The following is a 21659-nucleotide window of genomic DNA, read 5'->3' as shown; positions in this document are numbered from 1 at the left end:
AAAGCTGGTATGGTAGGAAGTCAATTGAATAAATTCATATGGAATTAAGAGAAAATTAGTCAGAATACTAAATTAGCTGTATACAAGACAGTGTTCAAACCAGTTTTAGCTTATGGATCTGAGAGCTGGATCAGAAGTAAAACACTTGACCAAAGACTAGGGACCGCAGATATGAGAGTCCTGAGAAAGAATTATAGGCATGAACAGATGGCATCAATGGCAATATCATATTAAAAACGAGGATATTAGGAAAGAACTTAACATTGTCGGCATCCAGGAATGCGTTATCAGAGCTAATCTCAGGTGGTATGGTCACTTAAACAGAATGGGCGAGGAAAGATTAGCAAAACAAGTGTTCTCTGCCAGGTTGGCAGCAAAACAACCCAGAGGAAGACCAAGATATAGGTGGATTAATATGGTACAAAGTGCCATAGACGATAGAAATATAAGATCTGATAATGTTGGAGTCTTGACAAGTAACAGACTGATTTGGAGGAAAATTGTAGATAGGAGGTTAGTAATGACGTTAGTTTTCATGTAGTACTATCATATCCTGTACACACCCTCCCTTGAGGGTATATATCAGGAATTTGATGATGATGATGTTTTTTACTTTTATTTTTTTATCATCTGTTTATTATTAGACTTATATGTATAAAAATTTATTTTATTTCATTAATTTATATTTGTGTATAATTTATTATTATTTTATTTTATTTTATTGTTGTTGTGGTTTTCTTTTTCACCATAGTCAGGCTAGGGTAAATTATTAACAAAATATTTAGACTTATGTCCTGTGCATATGTATGTTTTCCTGATGTGACCTCAATACAGAGGTGAAAACGTTGAGTATTATTTTCATAATTATAAGTAAAGTAATTACTCCAACACTTGTGTTTTTATCTTCATAAATTCTTCGCAATGAATGCTGACCACCATGTAACCTTGAAAGAAGGTATATCAGAAGATAAAATCACAAGGAAAATCCAGTAATACACAGAAAATAAATTCAATAGCTACTTTTATATGATGGAGAGAAGAGCAATAACTAGATTCTGAATAATCACTGCAAACCACAAATTTAAGTTAAGTTTCAGTAATGAAATGCTGTGAGTAGACATATTACTTACAAATTATAATAACGGAATTAACTCACTTAAAATCTTCTTTTTTAGTAGAATTTTGACCTGAATATCACAGGCATTATCAGTGGAAGTACGAAGGCTAATTAAACAACAACTGACATATTCACAAGGCATCACCTAAGTAGCTAAAGCAAGATAACTAAAAATAGTCCTTAAATTTTCTAAACTTATTTAAAAAAACAAAAAACTATATATATATGTGTGTATACAGTTACAAAAGTTAGGAAAGTTAGCTGATTTATAGATTACTATCTCCCACAAAGGGGATAGATGTAGACCATCCGAAGTTAGGGGAGTGAAGTAACGTTTCACATGTTTCTTTGTAAAATTGTTCCACAAGGAACCAACTTTTGTCTTGTTCCAATGAACTCTGTCTAGTGTTCTAGAACAGTCTGGACATGCTCAGCAAGTCCAGACTGTTCAGGTTCAAGATACTGAATATACGACTTGTGTTCTTCTAACCGGATAAGAGCAGATCTTCCTGTTTGTCCAAAATATTATAACCCACAAGAGCAGGGAATCTGGTAGACACCTGGGTAGCTGAGGTGTGGGAGCTTGTCCTTTGGAGACATGAGGAATGTGGAGATTTTTTCTGATGGGTCGAAAGGCAACACAAATATTTAGTGATTTTAACACTTTAGCTATACGTTCACTAATGGTTTGCACATAGGGGATAGGTATACGCATTATTTCTTCTGTATTTAAAGAGGACTACTCAACACTCTTTTTATGAAGGTGTTCTTATATCCATTGGATAAGAAGGAGGAATTAATATATTGCAATTCTTTCTGTAATAGTTGTTCCAAAGAACAAAAGGCGTGGGCTCGATGGATTGGCTTGTATGAGTCTCCTTCCTATAGACTGCGAATTGTAGGTTACCATCTGGTTGGCAAAGAATTCAGAGATTTAGAAAGGCTAACTGCTTATTTACTTCTAGGGTGAACTGGATCCTTGGATGAAGTGTATTTATTTTTGAGAGAAACTGTTGTAATTCTTCAGAAGTGCCCTTCCATATGGCAAAAATGTTGTCCACATATCTGAACCAATGGTTATGTCTAGGTAAAATGTTGTTAAAAATACGTTGTTCAAAGTGCTCCATGAAGAAGTTGGCAATAGCAGGAGATATAGGATTACCCATTGCTGTTCCTTCGATTTGTGTATAACTGGGTTTTGAAGGAAAAATAACCGAACTTTATTACAAATTCAAATACTGCACCAAGAATTTCCTCCAGACATAGTCAAATTAGAAATCTTAAAAGATTGGAAAATTGTACTCCTCAGTTTCACATCAAGAGTAACCGTACTTAAAATAGTCTTTTTCCCTGCATTGCAGTGTGTTATCAATATTTCAGATATCACGGAAGCAGAAGACCAACAGCTATACAGTTGACCAATAAAATTTCTTTGGCATAATAGTTATAAAAAAAAAAGCTAAAAATGAATTCCTTCAACTGTCTGCAAAAAAAGGAGAGTATGGTCTACCAGTTCTCAAATACAGATTTATAAACAATTTGTAGCATCAGAAAACTATTACATTCTAACCACTCAGGTGCAGATCTACTCCCTTACTTTTTAGGTTAGAATCTCTAGTTCTTCGAAACAGCAAACTATACAGGCCCTAAAGCAGAATTAATTCCTGAATACTCCAGTACTACTTGTTAGATCTTGCTCGTGCAGTCAAAAACAAGTTTCCACAGTACAAACAGTGGTATGAAGTTATATTCCAATTTTTGCATCAAGAACTGGAACTAGGAACAAATAATGACATTTTGTTGAAAAAAAAACCCTAATAAAGCTCCAAGGATACCCTAGTTGGAGAGATTTTGCAAGGAGGGTAGCTTATGGATGGCTACCATAAGTGCCATCAAATGGGGATACTTTGGATTCTCTGATTCTTTATGTGATATATGCCAAAACATAGACACCAGTGCCTTCTATAGCTCTTCTCTGGCTGCAAAACTTTGGGTGAGATTTCACGAAAAAACAAGAACCCATCGCTAACATCTGAGAAAGTGATCGTTTTACAATTTTCTCGACCCTGACAAAATTCAATAATAATAAATTTAGTTTAATCCTTTATCCCAGTGAGAGCAAACAAAGTTTGCACCTGAAAATATCTCAAGGACTGAATATAGTGTTGTCCTATCTTACCTGGGTAAGTAGTACAACACCAAGCAACTAGTAGCAAAGGTGGAGCAAGCTACCAACACTCCTATCCCATTATCTCCCATAATGCTAAACACATCTCCTTGCAGACATGTATACTGTTATGCATTAAGGGATTGGCCACTACTCAGACTAGTTTCGACCTTTATTGAGGTCTCTTCAGTCGGAGCCAGGCCCAGAGTTTGCTCCAACTTTGCTACGAGTTGCTTGGTGTTGTACTACTTAACCAGGTAAGATAGGACAACACTATATTCAGTCCTGAAGATATTTTTGGGTGCAAACTTTGTTTGCTCTCACTGGGATAAAGGATTAAACTAAATTTATTATAGTCTAACCTAGTGAAAAATAAACTCTCCTGACAAAATTCAGTTGTTCGTTATAAATGAACTAAGATTTCACTTGTGAAAAGTAAGGAAAAGACACTTTCTATACTAGAAACTATAATAACATAACGGTGATGTAAAACATTGTTTTTCATGTTTATTGTTCGACATTCAGATTTCTACATACAGAAAGAGACACTAGGAGACAAAAAATGCAAACAAAAAAGGTGCACCATTTCAGAATTAAGAGACCAAATTCTGTTTACTTTTGTTCTGACAGCATTCTTTTTTGTATCTTTAGGTTAAAAATGATACCTTTGAGGATGTGTGGATGATGAACCCAGGCAGCACTGGCCTTCTCTAGGTGGTTGGTTGGGAAGGAACCAATCATCCTCAGGTTCTTTAGGTTACATTTGTATCACTTTCATTTTTAATCAAGCACAAGAGAAGGAAACTAAATATGATGAAATATTGAATAATCATGAATTATGAAGACTAGATGAGTCAAGTTGAGGTGTATCATGTCATTGGAAATAGATGGGTAACCCCTGTATTAAAACAGATTTCATCTGGGAGCTTGCTTGCTTCTTGGAGAATAGAGCAGTTCTGGTTGGTGACAAGTTTTTGCCTGTCACTGAGTGGAGCCACAGCTAACCTTCTTGTACTGGAGTGATTCAGGTCAGGAGTGATGAGTTTAATAGTAATCCTTTGAGATCACTTGTGAGATTTAGAGTGATGTACAAGATCACTAAGAGTTTTTGGAGAGGTACTCCCACTTTAACAGTACCCCAAGAAAGGTTGCAACTGAGATGATTTGAACAATATCTTCTGGGATCTGGTTCCCACTGATGACATTTTAATAATGTTCATGTTGGGCTTGATTCCAATGAAATAGAGGCAGTTCTAGATGGTGGTAGGCTTTAGCCTGTCATGAGTAGAGCCACTGCTGGCTGACTGAGATTTTGGTAAGTTTAGTAGGGATCTTGTAGATAACACAGAATTTTTGGGAGAGGTACCCTCGCACTTAAACTGTACCTCTATAAACATTGAAACTAGTCTGGGTAGTGACCCTTCCCATAATGCATAGTAGCATCATTCATATCAAACAGGAGATGCAATTGGCATTATGGGATATTAAGGCAATTAATGTGAGGTCCTTAGCCTCTATATACTAGTCATGAAGATACTTCACATGCAAACTTTGCTTACATTGGGTAAATGGTTAAACAAGAATATCATTTCTTGGCAAGTTTAATTTATCCTAAAAGACTTGCTTAGTATAATTACAACTATTGTAGTAATTATAAGTATGTGTAAAACATTAACTTTGTGTGATGTATATATAGGGGACACAGTTGCAATTTGTGGTTTAGAAAATAGATCTAGACAACAGAACCATAATTAATAGCCACTGTTCAATACAGTCTTTCAGTGATTAAACTTGATACACGTCTTTCAGTTGCATTTAAAAAAATACAATTTAACTACCAGAGTCCATGTAGATTAAATATATCAACCATTTTATTTCCTGTATGTTATTTCAATTTCAGTAGATATTTCTCACCCATGTTTTGAGCAATTCTAAACATGCCATGGCTGGTAGAGTGGATAAATTATATTTAATCTTAAATCATTAATAGAAATGATTTAAGTGTTCAAAGAAATATATATTGTTATTTTAAGTTAGTTGTTCAGAATCCAGTTCTAATATCAGTGTTGGTGTTCTTTTTATTTTCTTTGTAATTGTTTTTACATTTTAAAAATATGTTTCTTGTTCATTAGTTGATTCATTAGTAATCCAAGAGAGGTATACTGGTCCCCATTTGTACATGGATATGCAGAAGAAGAAGACAGGAGATTAATACTTATATTTTATATGATTCTCATTCACAAAAGTTTCTGAACCTATCATGCATTATTTCCATAAGTGGTTGAGGTTAGATATGCCTCAGTAATTTTTGAAATAATTTCAATATTAATGAATAGTTGAAATTTTTCAATATACTGATAAATAGCTCACCTTTTCTTCCTACAGATACAGTGCATTGTTAGTGATAACAGTGCTCATTTTTTGAATTCGTGGAATAAGGAAGAACAGAACTTATCTCACGTAAGCTGAGGTTTTTTATTTGAACTCTCTTGTATTTCACTTTTAACTAAATAAAAAATAAGATTTTGTGTGTTTATTCTTATAGTGTAAATAAAATATTATAAAATAAAATATTAAAATATTTTAATTCAGTTTTATTTGCAAATTTTTGAATATTGTTCAGTTCATTCAGTCATTTATCATGTTTGATAAGTAACGACCAATAGACCATGCTTTGAATAGTGATAACACACACACACACACACACACACACACACACACACACACACACACACACACACACACACACACACACACACACACACACACACACACACACACAATTAAATAGGAACCACAGTGCTGACTAGATGTCACTGCAAGTCTGAGGGACTATTTGTAGAGGCAGCATTGGCTATGAAGTATTAATCTTAACCCCAATAAGTATGCTTGCATAAATTTTCCAAAACTCTAAGGGAGAAGGGAACAGTTGTTTTAAATCTACTTCTAACATAACAGCTATGAATAAAATTCCTTGTCTGGTCCTAGAAAGCAACTTGATTAGGTTCTTTTTTTCATATTAAAATTTGAATTGTCTATAAATAACTGATTGAGTGCCTATGTACATGTGACAAGTATTTTTGTGCTCTGATTTGAAATCAAGCAAATTATTAGAAGCTTGCAAAATAATTTGATTTATTTTGTTCTCTTGATGTTGTTCACATCATTCAACATAAAATGATTAATCATTAATACTAAAAGCAGAATTATAAACATGTTAACATAAGAATATTTTAATGTTTGCCAAATATTTCAGTCTGAAACTAACAGACTATCCCCCACTGGCTTGATAGGAACAGTTTTTTACAAGGTGGAATACAAACAATTGATTATTCAAAAGTAGAACGAGCCACATGTTACATTGCTAAGCATTAAAGAGTGGTAAATTTCATCAGAGTGACGAATAATTTTTTTTTTTAATTAAGACCTTTAATTCTTACATTAGTCTAATGTTATCTTTAATTGAATTTATAAATTAAGATTGTTATATGAAACTGTGAATTAATACCTATAATTTATTCATCACTCTGATGAAATTTACCTCTCTTTAATGCTTAGCAATATAACATCATGTGGCTCGTTCTACTTTTGAATGATCAATTGTTTGTATTCCACCTTGTAAAAACTGTTCCTATCAATCCACTGAGGATAGTCTGTTAGTTTCAGACTGAAATATTTGGCAAACATTAAAATATTCTTGTGTTAACGTGTTTATAATTCTTAATTTAGTGTCACAAGTGTGTCTCTCAAGAATAGAATACTAAAAGCCATTCAGCATACCAGTCCAAGCTTAGTTATTCTATTATCCATTTCCATATTTAATTTGCCATCTTCTTTAAGATTGTGCTTAATTCAGTATTTACTCTGAGTTTTCTACAGAAAATGCAGTTTTTTGTTTTTATCGCTGATTTTCATACCAGTAGCAAATGTATTTAAAAGGAGGATAATACACACATAAAGGACTAAGCTTAACGTCTCCTATTTTAGTATCATATTTAATGTCACTTCATATGGATGATGAATAACAGTTAGATAAAATGTGTTTTCTTATTGCTGAACATTAATGTAAGATAAGGGTGCATTAAAGTATCTTCACGACTGAGCTACTTATATATGGGGGCTAATGACTTCACATTAATTGCCTTAGTATCCCATAATGTAAAGCACACCTTTTTTCAGACATATATAATGCTATGCATTATGGGAAGGGTCACTACCCAGGTTTCAAGCTTTATTGAGGTACTGTTAAGGTGCAGGGGTATCTCTCTCTCTAACTTTGAGTGATCTACAAGATCACTCTTGATCTCAGTGAGTGATCCAAAAGGATCACTCCTAAACTTATCCAACTCTCATTGGTGCCTCTACTCAGTGATAGGCAAAAACTTGCCACCAAGCAGAAGCACTACTCTCCCAGAATCAAGCCCAAAGATGAACATTCATAAAATGTCACCAGTGAGAGCAAGATCCTTGCAACAATCATATATTTCCCATAGACAACAAGTGAAAAGGTGTATCACCTTATTATTGAAATATTCTGGATCAGGGCTAGAGGTTGAAAGTTTTCCACTTGGTAATCATACAAAATAAAGTTGCCATGAAATTATATTCTTATTTTATCCTTTAGGAATAAAGGAAGCAAATTTTGTTTGCTTTCACTTGGATATAGGATAAAACAAGAATATAATTTCTTTGCAATTTTATTTTGTATAATAATCAAATTAAGAGTCAAAGTAATGCAGAAATCATATATTTCTCATATACAAGTAGTTAAAAGGTACCCCCTTATTATTAAAATACTCTGGATCAGAGACACTTCTGTGCATGTCTAGATGTTGAAAGTTTTTCCAGTTGATTATAATATGGAGGCACTAGATTATCTCATCTTCGGTAGGAATTTTTTGATTTTTTTTTTTTTTTTTTTAAATTCTCATATGTCTTTTTCTAAACTGCGCTTGTCATTTGTGGGACATCTTCTGTGTTATCCAATAACAGACCTTTGATGGTATAGGGAAGTTGTTTCTTGCAGGTTAGTTAGTTACAGGAATTACTTGTTATTTTTAAGATTTATTCTCTGTTTTTTGTGAGTTCTCCCTTTTTTTAGTCAGTTTCATTTCTTCCCATAGGTATCTCATCTTTTGCTATTTTTAACCTGTATTATTTTCCTAAGACTTTCTTTGTTAACAGTGTTAGCATTCCTCATGTCTTTTCTAATCTTCTTTTTGAGTTTAGCATATTTTATTTTATTTTTTAGTGAGTCATTTCTATTCTTGAACAATACTCCCCCCCCCCTCTTTTCTTACTGTTTCTTTGGTGAGAACCTTGTTTTTTTCCTCTGGATATTTATGATTGGTTTATTTTAAGCTTTAATTGCTGTTTCCATATGGCTAAAGAGTATGTTTCTGCATATTCTATCTTTATTTGAGGATAGTTTTGTATGCATCAACATTATTCAGCATTATTTTATGAACATATTTTTTCTGAAACTTGGAATGTAAAGTAAGTTTGAATGGTGCGTCTAACTAAACTGAATGTGTATTCGTGTTAAAATGATTTATCATCTTCATCTTCTAGTTTCTGCATTTTGAACTAGTATGTAATCTGTTTCAGCTGTTGAGTTATGTGGAGAACACCATGTCCATATTATTACGAATTTCCTTTTGAAGAAGGAATTTGCCAGGGATTTTCTATAAATTAAGGATGCCAAGAAATTATATTCTTGGTTTAATTCTTTATCCAGGTATAAGCAAGCAAAGTTTGCGCATGAAGTAATTTCACGGCTGGGCAACTCGTATATAGAGGCTAATGACTTCACATCACATTGTGAAGTTACTTCACGCACAAACTTTGTTTGCTTACACTTGGATAAAGGATTAAACCAAGAATATAATTTCTTGGCATCTTTAATTTATAGTTTAACCAAGTGGAAAAACTTTCAATAGGAATTACTTGTGCAAACTGAACTTAACTTTCTTCTTTGAGCTTTTACAGTCTGAAGCTGTACTTTCTATTTGATTTCTATTCAGATGGAATCTTCTTATTTCTTGCATGGAAGTCTCTTAACTATTAATTGAGTGTTGACTACCTTCATTTATTGCAGCATGTAATAAATGAAAGCGTGAGCTTTCGTATTACTGTGAATGCTTGTTGGTATATAGATGGATTATGATCCTTCTAGTACCTTCGGATGTTTTTATTTTCAAAGAAGCTACATATTTTTCACATTCTTCAGTTCTGTTTTGTTTGGTTTTCATTTATTTGATAAAGAACCTCCCTCCATACTACTTCTTGGTTTCTTCAAAATGACAGAACAAGTTTCGAATTTTAAAGTCAGTTATCTGTTCTGAGTTTCTCGTTCTTTCTACATGATGTAAAATGTATCTTTTTACTGTGTTTTCAGTGCCTTCTTCAGTTCTCGTAGTTTGTCATCTGTTATGATTGCACTCACATTTAGGGTTGATGCAAATACCTAGTTTAGCCATAAATGCTGTTATAACTTATATAAATAGTGCATAACTTTTAATCAATCAGTAAATCATTTACAGCTTTCAGCACATACAAATCACATTCATAATGTGCATATAGCAACACTCAATGTTCAAATTGTCCCCCCTTTTGTCTTCATGCATGCCCGAAGTCTGTGAGGCCACATATCGATCGTTTCACGCACAACATCCAACAGAAACACTGCCACTGCTTGCCTTGCTACAAATCCCTTCAGTTCAGTGATGCTGGGTATTGTTTCTTGCTGGCTACTCTCCCAAGCTCCGACCACACTTTGAAGTTCAAAGGATTCAGATCGGGACTTCCGGACAGCCAATCAGATCGTGATAATGTGGTTGGACACATTCACCTCCAACTACTGTTGTGTGGTCCTTGCCTTGTGTGCAGGGACTGAGTCCTGTTGAAAGATCCACTGCCTACTGCGAAACAAGGTGTTGTTCAGGGGGCCATATCACAGGTTCCAGCATGGTGTCTTTGGCTGAGGTTTTGACCCTTTCTTACAGAAATGCAACTTGGATATTCTGGATACGTCACCTCACCAAGTCATCACTGATTCATGATGATGACCTCTCTGAATCCTGGGTGCTATGGCATGTGCTGTGCGACTATCTGGGGCATATACTTGATCATACAGGGTGTCTCAGAAAAATGTATACACACTTCAATAGCTGATGACTGACTTAATTTTCGTTATTTTGCAGGTTTTTAACGGATTTGAAATAATGGCTGAAACCAGACTAAGCTTTGAGGAAAGAAAATTTATCCTAAAATGCTACTGGAAGTATGAAAGCGTAGTGGAAGTGCAAAGACAGTTTAGAAGAGAATTTCAGTGAGATCCACTTACGAAACTTGCTATCACTGGAATTAGAGATAAATTTTAAGAAGATGGAACTGTTCAAAATGTCCATAAGCAACGTTCAGGAAGACCACGAATAGCTAAGAGGCCCGCAACAGAAGAAAGGTTGATTGAAACATATTGTCAAAGTTCAAGAAAATCTGTGCGACAAGCATTTCGTGAGATAGGAATATCAAAATCTGGCCATCGCATGTTGAAGTGCAGTCATTGGAAAAGTTCCATTCCAAGAAGAGTACACACTCTCAACGAAGATGATCCGGATAGAATGCAGTTTTGTGAGTGGTACTTGGAAAAATGTGAAGAGGACGTGCAATTTCCAAGACGAATTGTGTGGAATGATGAGGCCACATTTAAATTAAATGGGTCAATTAACTGGTACAATTGCACTTACTTGGCACCTGAGAATCTGCATATTATAGAGAAACATCTTGGACCATTCTTTTTGACGGTACTGTGACTGGTGCCAATTACTTGAACTTGCTGCACAAAGCTGTCATGCCACATATTCAAGAGGACTTTGAGGATGAGGACTTCTATTTTCAACAAGATGGGGCACCCTCACACTACCATCGAGATGTGAGGGCCTATCTTGATGAGACTGTACCCAACAGATGGGTTAGAAGAAGAGATTCTGTCGAATACCCCCCCCCCCCCCCGTTCACCAGCCAATGGACTTCATCTTATGGAAATTTATCAATGATAAAATTTACACTTCAAAACTGGCAACAGTCGAAGACTTGAAAGCAGCAGTCGAAAGAGAATACATCCAGCTACAAGACGAAATGATTCTCAGTGTTTGCAATTCCATTGCTGCACGTTATCAGAGGTGCCTGGACCATGACGGTCATCAGTTTGAATACAGACGTCGAGGGATGAAAAGTACATTTATGTACTGTACTTTACAATGTGAAAGTTAACTGTATTATAATAAATACCAACTTTATGATCATTCAAAGTGTGTATACATTTTTTTGAGAAACCCTGTATTGGCAGGTAAACATCTCTTCATTGGTGAAAATCTTCTTATCTGTGAAGAGGATATCTCTGTATCTGTTTGCATATCGCTGGAAAAGTGCCTTTGATTTTATCACCTTCTGCTGCATAAATTGTGATGTTAAGAAGTGGCCAGTAGAACGACAGTAGCTGCTCATCAAAGGTCACCAGTTAGTGCATTTGATATCATTCTCTGCTAATCATTCATCACTCACGACATTACTTTCTATGTTCTCACAGGATTACAGTGAAGTGTGCCTTTAACAGCCCTCACAAGCTGTTGTGTCCTAATGCAGCCTGGTTGGTTAGTTCTTTGATGACCAGATACATCTTCTGTATCATTATAAAGGTAAATAGTCTGATACACAAACATCCTACTGATCCCAAGTATTTTTAATATCTTGAAAATAACAGGTGGCTGCATTCCAACCTTGTGAAGTGCTGTTGCAGCTACACAGTTCTCATATCTAATCTGTTAAGTTTAATGATATAAAATCTGTGGTATTCAAACACTAATCATTGTAATTTTATTCAGCATTAATTTTAATTTTTCAATAATATCCCTTAGTTAATGATAGAACTAGCCAGAGTTGGAGCACCAGTAGTAGGTTCAAATTCCCGAGAATGTAATATTTTACATGGACTGACTGCTGCAATTGAAGTATTATGTCAATGCAGTGAAGTTCAGCATGAGAAAAGAACTTCATTGACAGAAAGTGCAGGCAAAGTAATGAACAGAGGACGAGTTATCTGCATCACTTCCGTGAAGAGGTAATGTTGTTGTTGTTGTTGTTTTTTAATGACAAAAATTCTTCTTTCAGTTTTTATTTAACACAGCTTAGAGGAATAGTAAGCTTGACTAGAACTGTAAATGCCAAACTCTTATTCATCTGTAATTCAAATATGTATATAATTGCTTGTAACTTGGTGTGTTGTTTATTTCTGCTTATAATTGAGAGCTTGTGTAGCTCAGTAGAAGTGGCATTTGCACTCTATAGCGCTTGACCGCACGAAGAAAGGATTTGGTGGTTCGAATCTAGTCGCCGACTAGAGGAAATTTTTTTATGGTTGAAGAAAGCCAGAATGCGAGTGAAAATAGTGGCTCGATAGGGAATTGCGGTGTACAAGATGGCAATGTGAGCAGTGATCTAAGAAAGAGTGAGAGCAATTATACAGAAAGAGAAAATGGTTTGAATGATAAAAAAAATGAGGAATTATTTGTAGGAAGTGAGATTGCTAGGCTGCGTGCAGTGATACAAGATGCGCAGCAGCAATTAGAGCACCTGCAAAACTCTTTCCAGAGTGATTCGGCTAACGGAAATAAACAGCGTGGGCGAGTTTCCGAAATGAAGGAGAGAGTATTGTATGGTGACTCGTTATTAAGAGGAGTAATAGATGGGAGTGTAACTAAATCGTACTTGCCGGGTGCGAAATTTAAGGATGTAAGTGAGAGCATTAGAGTGCAAAAACAGAGGGTGAAAGAAATAACAATTGTGGCTGGTACGAATGAATTGAAAGGTGATAAATTTTTTATGAGAGAGGACTTGAAAGTATTGTTAAAGGTAGTGAAAGAAAAGAGTGACAGAGTTAGAATGGTGAGTCTGTTACCACGGTATGACAGAGAGGAGTTTAGAAGGAGGGCCATAATCGCAAATGATATTATGCGCAGGTTATGCGGACGGTGTGGTGTGGAATGAGTTTGATGGGCGAAAGGACTTATACAAGATGGATGGACTGCATTTGAATGGACTTGGTGTGTGGAGACTGGAAAAAGTGTTGCTGAATGAAGTGAAAAATGGATGTGCAGAACCAGGGAAACTAGAACTACCAAGGAGGGGGGGGAAGTGGATATCCAGACATCAGTGAGACAGTTGAGTGTAAAAATGTATATAATGTACCTGAGCCAGCAATAAGGACAAAAAATGGGAATGGGATATTTAGAATAACGCATCAACATAGGGGTGGGACAAAGGGAACACTGCAATTCATGTATACTAATGCCAGGAGTATTAGGAACAAGAAGGAAGAATTTTTGGCCTTGATTGGCTCTTCCTGGCCACAGGTTATTGGCATTAGTGAAACATGGCTGACGGAAGATGATATAGTTAGTGGGATAGAATGTGTAGGTTATAGTATGTTTAGGAGGGACAGAGAGAATAAAATTGGGGGAGGGGTGTTATTGATGATAGCTGATGAACTGCAGCCAAGGAGAATTGAAGTATTGCAGGATAGTGAAAGGAGCTCATTTGAGGCTATTTGGTGTGAGATTGATACTGGCAGAATAAAATATACAGTTGGGTGCTGCTATAGACCAGGTGATGGAATAGATGGTATGCATAAACAAATTGATGAAATGAGTGGAAGGAGGGTAATTATTATGGGGGATTTCAACTATGGTAACATTGATTGGAAGGAGGAGAGGACACATGTGAGGAAGGAAATGGATTTTATTCAATTATTAAGGGATAACTATCTGAAACAGCATGTAATTGAAAATACTAGGGGTGTGAGAGTGCTTGACCTGGTAATAGTATCTGAGAATTTGACTGTAATGAATATGACCATGTTGCCACCTATTGGTGAGAGTGATCATAAGGTCTTGACCTGGGAGGTGGATAAAGGTGTGAAATTTGTGATTAAGACAGGGTATATGTGGAATTACCGTGCTGGCAAGTATGACAAGCTTAGGAGATTGCTTGGATCAGTGCCATGGCATGTACAACTGCAAGGGCTGGACGTCGATAGAGCATGGGAAGTGATCAAAGAGCATTTACAAGAGGTTATGGCTGATTGTATACCTAAGGTCCGAATAGTGAAACAAGGAGGGGTTAAATGGATGAATAACACCATTAAGCTTGAGCTGCAAAAAAAGAAACAACTATGGAGGGAATTTAAAGAAAGGGGGTGACCTGCAGGCACACGAACGTAAAGTACAGGCTAGAAGGGTAACGAGTGTGGTAAAAACAGCAAAAGCCGATTATGAAAGGAAACTAGCTATGCAAGCAAAAGAGAATCCCAAACAGTTCTTTCAATATGCTGCAAGCAAGAAAAAAACTGTACATGGCAAAATGATTTTAAGGAATGACGATGGTAAAGAGTTCACTGAACCAGTCGATATAGTGGAGTTACTGAGCGCGCACTTTGCAAAAGTATATCATCCAGGTGGTGACGTTGAAAAAATGAAGGAACCATTAGTTTATATGGGAATTGTGATGAATGAAGTGGAGGTGAATAGTCTATTACAGAACCTTAATGTGAATACATCTGTGGGATTGGATGGTATACCGGCACGGGTTTTGCATGAAGCGGCTAATGAATTATCAGTGCCCTTGACCATGTTGTTTAATCTGAGTCTCAGGTCTGGCTTAGTCCCGAAGGCATGGAAAGAGGGGAAAATAGTTCCACTGCATAAAGGAGGATCCAAGACTATGGTTGCAAATTACCGACCAATCAGCATATCAGGAGTCGTTGTCAAGGTCTTGGAGAAAGTAGTCAAGGGAAAAATACAGGAATGGATAATGAAAATGAGATACTGTACATAGGACAGCATGGCTTTGTGAAGGGTAGATCATGCCCTCAGTAACTTGCTCAAGTTTTATAACAGGGTGACGGCTGAACTGGATAAGGGAAATGGGTTTACAGTGATACTGCTGGACCTGGCAAAGGCGTTTGACAGGATACCACATGGAATTCTAATCCATAAACTACAACATATGGGAATGGATATAGGGTTGGTGAGATGGATAGCTGGGTGGTTGATGGAGAGATATCAAAGAGTAGTTTATTCAGGAGTAGAGTCCAAAAAACGGCCTGTGACTAGTGGTGTGCCACAGGGTTCTGTTCTTGGACAAATGCTGTTTAATCTGTTCATTAACGATATAGGGAATGGTCTAAGTGGGACAGTTCATTTGTTCGCTGATGATGCAAAGTTGGGTAGGGCGATAGTGAATGCAGAAGATGTCAAAGTCTTGCAAGATGACTTAGATAGATTGGAGTTCTGGACTAAGGAGAATGGATGTCAATTTAATGTGACAAAATGTAAGGTTATGCATTTCGGAGTGAAAAGATTAGCAGCAGTATACCACATTGGTGGAACTGTACTCCAAGAGATTGATGAGGCCAGGGACTTGGGAGTGTTGGTGGATAGGGAGATGAAGTTTAGGGGGCACATTGCGAAAGTAGCTAAATCAGCTCATCAACTCACTTGGTTGTTGAAAAATACCTTGACGAGCAGAGAAAAACAAGTTATTGTACCTCTGTACCGAGCCCTGATAAGACCTCATCTCGACTACTGTGCCCAGATTTGGTCACCTCGGTTCCTTCTTGATGGGGAGGAGGTTGAGAGGATCCAGAGGCGAGTGACTAAGATGATAGCAGGTCTATGGAATGCACCATATGAGAACAGGTTGAAGATTTGTGGGTTGCAGAAACTAGTTGATAGGCGAAAAAGGGGAGATATGATTGAGACATTCAAATTGCTAAAAGGATTCTGTAGGATTAATTCAGATGATATTTTTGAGATCAGGACTGGTGGTGGGAGAACTAGGGGACACGCATGGAAGCTGGGCAAGAGCGTGGTTAGTAGGGGTGTTAGAGCTGGGTTCTTTACTTTTAGAGTGGTAAATGAGTGGAATAAGCTGCCAGAGTCTGTTGTGGGTGCTATGACAGTGAGCGAGTTCAAGGCAAGGTATGATAGATACTGTGAGAATGTTGAACAGTTGTGTGAGCATGATGTTTAGGGCCTCCCTCGATGAGTCTAAGGACTCCTGGAGTAGCCCGTGGTAATAATAATAATAATAATAATAATAATTTAACACATTCATATTGAGCAGTGTTTTACACTATGCCATGTCTGGTGGGAGCTTGCTTGACCATGTAACATGGCCTTTCTGCATCAGGTGGTCATGTTTTCACATATTCATCAATATTTGTAACATGCTAGTTTCCAAGATTATTTATTTATTTATTTTGGTAAAATTTTTGTTCAAATTTGGTCTCCCGCGATGAGTCTACTGACTCCATGGAGTTACCCGTAATAATAAATCTAATCTTTATGAACTGCTTCATGGTATAGAAACATATCTCAGAAGTAATGTTTTCCTCTTTCGAGTTTTTAAGTTTATATATATATATACTGGGGGGGGGGCGCTCTGCCATCCCCCATATACATGTATGACGATTCATTGACTCGGTTGAAATACATATTGTAAAATAGAGTTGAATGACTTAAACCGAGAGTTAGGTAAAAAAGGGGTTTAATAGTAAAACACGACTAGTTTCGGCTTATAACAGCCTTCATCAGGTGACATTATAAAAGAAAAAAAAACACTAAACGCTGAAGGTTAAAAAAACTATGAACAACATAGAGAGTCTCTATACATAATTAGCATGAACATTTTATAGTTGTATTTAAAGCTGTTCTTTCGTTTGTTGCATTGTTGGGAGAGTGTGTGCTTGCAGTATCACGTGAACGCCAGTACATGATTACAGCTGAATGTATCTGGGAGGTTGTAGCTCAAGTTATTATTTAGATGTTCAGTTGAGGATGATTTCTCTAGATTCTATGATTTTTCTCTCCAATTCATCATGGCAACGAAAGATGTTAGTAGATCTGTCCCAGCGGACTGTATGACTTGGGTTTTCATCATTAGGATCAACCGAGAAAAGGATATGGCTTGATAAGGCACTGTCTCTTGTAAGCAATGTCCCTCATGTGTTCCTCCATACGTAATTCAATAGATTTGTCCGTCTGGCCAAAATAAGGAATATCACAATCACACCATATTTTGTACACATCAGGATATTTAAGATGATGATGATGATGACAAGGTTTTGGGTGGCTTATTAAGGAGCGGATTTTTGGAAGTGGAGTGAACAAAGTTCTGATATTGTATTTTCTTAGAACCTTGGCTAATTTTTGTGAAACTGAACTTATGTAAGGAATAGATATATTACCTTTAAATGTATTTATTTCTTCTGTGTGATGACTAGGAAGATTAAGAAGGAATTTTTCAATAATTCTTTCAGAATATCCATTAAGTAAGAAAGTAGTTTTGAGATAGTTGATTTCTTTTTGAAGTTCATTTGGGTCATCAAGAAGAGAGCGAGCTCTATGTCCCAAGGTAGAAATTATTCCAAGTTTTTGGGGAGGGAGGTGATGGGACTGACTATGAAGATATCTGTTGGTATGTGTAGGCTTTCTATACATTGAAATTTTAAGTTTACCAGAAGAGTGGGTCAGTTTTACATCTAGAAAAGGCAGGAAACTATCAGTTTCAAGCTCTGCTGTGAACTTTATACTTAGATGTCGACTATTGAGATGTTCCAGGAAATCCATTAGGGAATCATGTCCATGGCTCCAAATGAGGAAAATGTCATTCACATAACGTTTCCAAACTTTAGGTGTTAAAGCAAAGGAAGAGATAGCCTTGGCTTCAAAATCCTCCAAGTAAATATTTGCAAGAACAGGGGATAAAGGATTACCCATCGCCAGACCATGATTTTGCTTGTATATAGTATCTTGGAATCTAAATTAACCGCACTTGATGCAACAGGTAAGTAAGGCCAACATTTTTTTGGATAACTTGTCTTTGAGTAATGTTATGACTTCGTTTGTTGGGATATTAGTGAACAAGGAAATTATGTCAAAGCTAGCCATGATTTCATCTTCATTAACTGTCACATCCTTAATGTACGAAACAAAAGTTCGCTGTGTTATTGATAAAGGATGAAGACTTGCCTGATATATGTGCGTGTATATATATATATATATATGTGTGTGTGTGTGTGTGTGTGTGTGTTCAGGAACATTGACTCGGTTGTTTTGATACATTTTTATAAAGAGATTTAATGACTAAAACCGAGAATAATTGTAAGGCTTTAATGATACAAAACACTACTAGTTTAGACTTTTGACAGCCTTCTTCAGGTGTCTTCTAAAAATAGGAAACAGCAATAAAAACACTGAAGTTTAAAACTGAGAAGCACAGGAAAATTGCAGCACATAATTATTATTATTATAAAAACCTCCATGGAGTCAAAGACCCATCATGGGAGGTCTAATGTTATATACACAGTTTATCATACTGTGCCTTAAATATATTCAGTGTCTTTGCACACACCACACTCTTGGGCAAAGCATTCCAATCACTCGCCACTCTCCATGCAAAAAACCTGCTCCTTACTCCCTTGTTCACACCCTCCTTATACAGCTTCCAGGAATGACCTCTTGTTCTCCTGCTATCCTCACCCATTCTGTGCAAAACCTCCCCGACATTAATCTGGTAATAACCTCTTAACAGCTTATATGACTCAATCATATCTCCCCTCCTCCTTCTATCCACCAATTTCTGCAAATTGCATTTTGTCAATCTGTCTTCATACTCTACATTCCAGAGACCAGAAACCACCTTAGTCAATCGCCTCTGAACTTTTTCCAATGCAATTTCATCTTTTTGAAAACCAGGTGACCAGATCTGTGCACAGTAATCCATATGTGGGCTGATCAAAGCCTTATACAAAGGAACCATAACATCCTTACTTCTACAAGTAAATGTCCTCCGCATCATTCCCATTATCCGCTGTGTTGTCTTCACTATTTTAGTAACATGTCCCCGAAATTTTAGGTCCTTGTCACTCCCAGATCTCTCATTTCCTCTACCTCTTCCAAGATATTTGCACCGATTGTGTACTTTACATCCCATCTCTGCTTCCCAAATTTCAAAACCTTCCACTTTGAAACACTGAATTGACATCCCCACTTATTTACCCATTCGGCCAGTATATTCAAGTCCTCTTGCAAGGCTACAGTATCCACACTACTCCTGATAGCTCTCCCCAACTTTGCATCATCTGCAAACAACTGCACATCACCATTCAGACCTCTCCAGATATCATTTACATACAAATTAAACAACAATGGACCCAAAACAGACCCTTGAGATACATCACTAGTAACTTTCCTCTTCTGGGATATCGCTCCTCCATAGACAACTCGCTGATACCTGTCAGACAGCCAATCTCCATCCCCTTCCTTTCCAATTTAATTACCAGCTTGTCATGTGGCAATTTATCAAACGCCTTTGCAAAATCTAAATATACCACTGTATATGCAATACCCTTATCCAACGCATTTGTCACTTTATTATAAAAAGTAAGCAGGTTGCTAAAGCATGATCTTCCTTTAGTAAATCCATGCTGGCTGCCAAAGAGTATTTTTCTGTTGTCAACCCAATTCTGAATCTTATTCCTAACTAACTTCTCTAATACCTTGACCACAACTCCAGACACACAGACTGGTCTATAATTCAAAGCCTTACTCTTATCACCTTCCTTATGAATTGGAACAATTTTACCCTCTTTCCACTCTTTTGGAACCTGACCCAGTGAGAAACTCATGTTGAAAAGATATACAAAAGCTGTTGTTAACTCTCTGGCACATTCCCTCAAGACACGTGGTGAAATAGCATCAAGTCCCACAGCCTTATTTACATCAAGTCTATTCAATTCCTCATATACCTCCTGTTCACTTACTAACAGTTTCTCCTCCTCCTTTCCCACTGCTTTCAGGTTCTGCATGATGCCACATTCACAAGAATGAAATACCTTTAGAAATTGCTCACTAAATATCTCAACTATATCCTCCGCAGCGGTTATCATTCCCCCGTTTTCACCAATCAATCCCATCCTACCGTAATCATTCTTTCTTCTACTGGTGACATATCGAAAAAACTCCTTAGGATTTTTTTTGGCCACTTTAGCTAACTGCTGCTCATACTGCATTTTTGCTACCCTTATCAAGCTAGTCACTTTCCTCACCTGCTCTTTGTACTTCTCATGCAGTTGGTTGTTATAAATACTCATTTTGTGTTTCTTCCATAATACCTTCTTCTTCCAGATTGCATACCTTATCTCTTGATTCATCCATTTTACACCCTCTTGACCCTTGGAATACACTCTGATATTGCCTCCACCAAATAGTTCTTGAGTATGGCCCAAGCAGCATTGATATCCTTTCCATCTAGTTCCTCTTTCCAATTTATTATCACAAGCTGTTTCCAGAGCTTTTCATAATTACCAGTCTTATAATTCCACATATATCCCTTTCTAACAGATGTCCTCGAATGACTGTTCACCCTGCACGTGATCACCTCTTGGTCACTCTCACCAACTGGTGAAAGATTTGACACCTCATTTATAATAACATCATCTGATGAGATGATCAAATCCAATACTCTTGATCCTCGTGTACCCTCCGTTACGTGCTGCCTAAGGTAATTATCTTTCAAAAACTCAAAAAATTCATTTTCTTTACTCCCAGATGCAGTCTCTTGCTTCCAGTCTATATTACCATAATTAAAGTTGCCCATAACGATAACTCGTTTCTTGCTAGCTAGGCCAATTTGCCTATATATTTCCTTCTCATTACCCTCCATATTACCAGGTCTATAGCAACACCCAACTAATTATTCCATCCTGTTTACTTCTACCTCACACCATACCACCTCAAAACCGTGACCACTATTTGCACCTTGCAATTCCACCTTAGACGGGCACAACTCATCTGCATTAACAGTACTCCTCCTCCCTTTCTTCCCTGTCTATCTTCATGAAAAATATCATATCTTTTCATCTCTATTCCTGTTAAGATGTCATCGTCATCTAACCACGTCTCACTTATACCAACAATTTTGGGGCAAACAGACTCGAGCAAAGCAACAATTTCGTTCCCCTTATTTCGAATACTTCTAGCATTAGTGAATAAACATAAGAAATCATTACTGCTTCTACAAGTCCTACAAACGTTACTCCTACGATGTGATTCTTCAATACCTTCCCCAGTCACTTCCTCTATATTACAACCAATTCTACAACTTTCCTCACACCTAAACTCTTCCCACCCATCCCAGGCCATCTCAATCTGTGTTTGTCCGCGTACACATTCACCTCTGAATTCAGCACCCGCATGTTTCATAAAGTTCTCCCCGTTTCCCTGTTCGTGTTGTACCTCCACTCTCTCATTTACT

The 21659-nt window shown here is 36.8% G+C and overlaps 1 protein-coding gene across 5 annotated transcripts in view; it reads left to right on the top strand.

Annotated features, from left to right (window-relative positions):
* The window catches only part of asun (integrator complex subunit 13 asun), a 333447-nt gene that overhangs the window by 53589 nt on the left and 258199 nt on the right, over positions 1–21659 (top strand). For 4 of the 5 annotated variants that reach the window (XM_090415856.1, XM_090415857.1, XM_090415854.1 and 1 more), the window contains 2 exons: positions 5670–5744; positions 12203–12405. In XM_090415856.1, coding sequence (XP_090271982.1) covers positions 5670–5744; positions 12203–12405 — 278 coding nt within the window. The remainder of the gene's footprint in view (positions 1–5669; positions 5745–12202; positions 12406–21659) is intronic. The other variant, XM_090415858.1, reaches the window with a different exon arrangement.

The sequence above is a fragment of the Typopeltis vanoorti genome, chromosome 3 (genome assembly GCF_054136105.1).
Source record: "Typopeltis vanoorti isolate ZY-2024b chromosome 3, IOZ_Tvanoo_1.0, whole genome shotgun sequence".
NCBI lineage: Eukaryota > Metazoa > Arthropoda > Arachnida > Uropygi > Thelyphonidae > Typopeltis > Typopeltis vanoorti.
The sequence above is the reverse complement of the archived record's forward strand: the minus strand, read 5'-3'. Positions and strand labels throughout refer to the sequence as shown.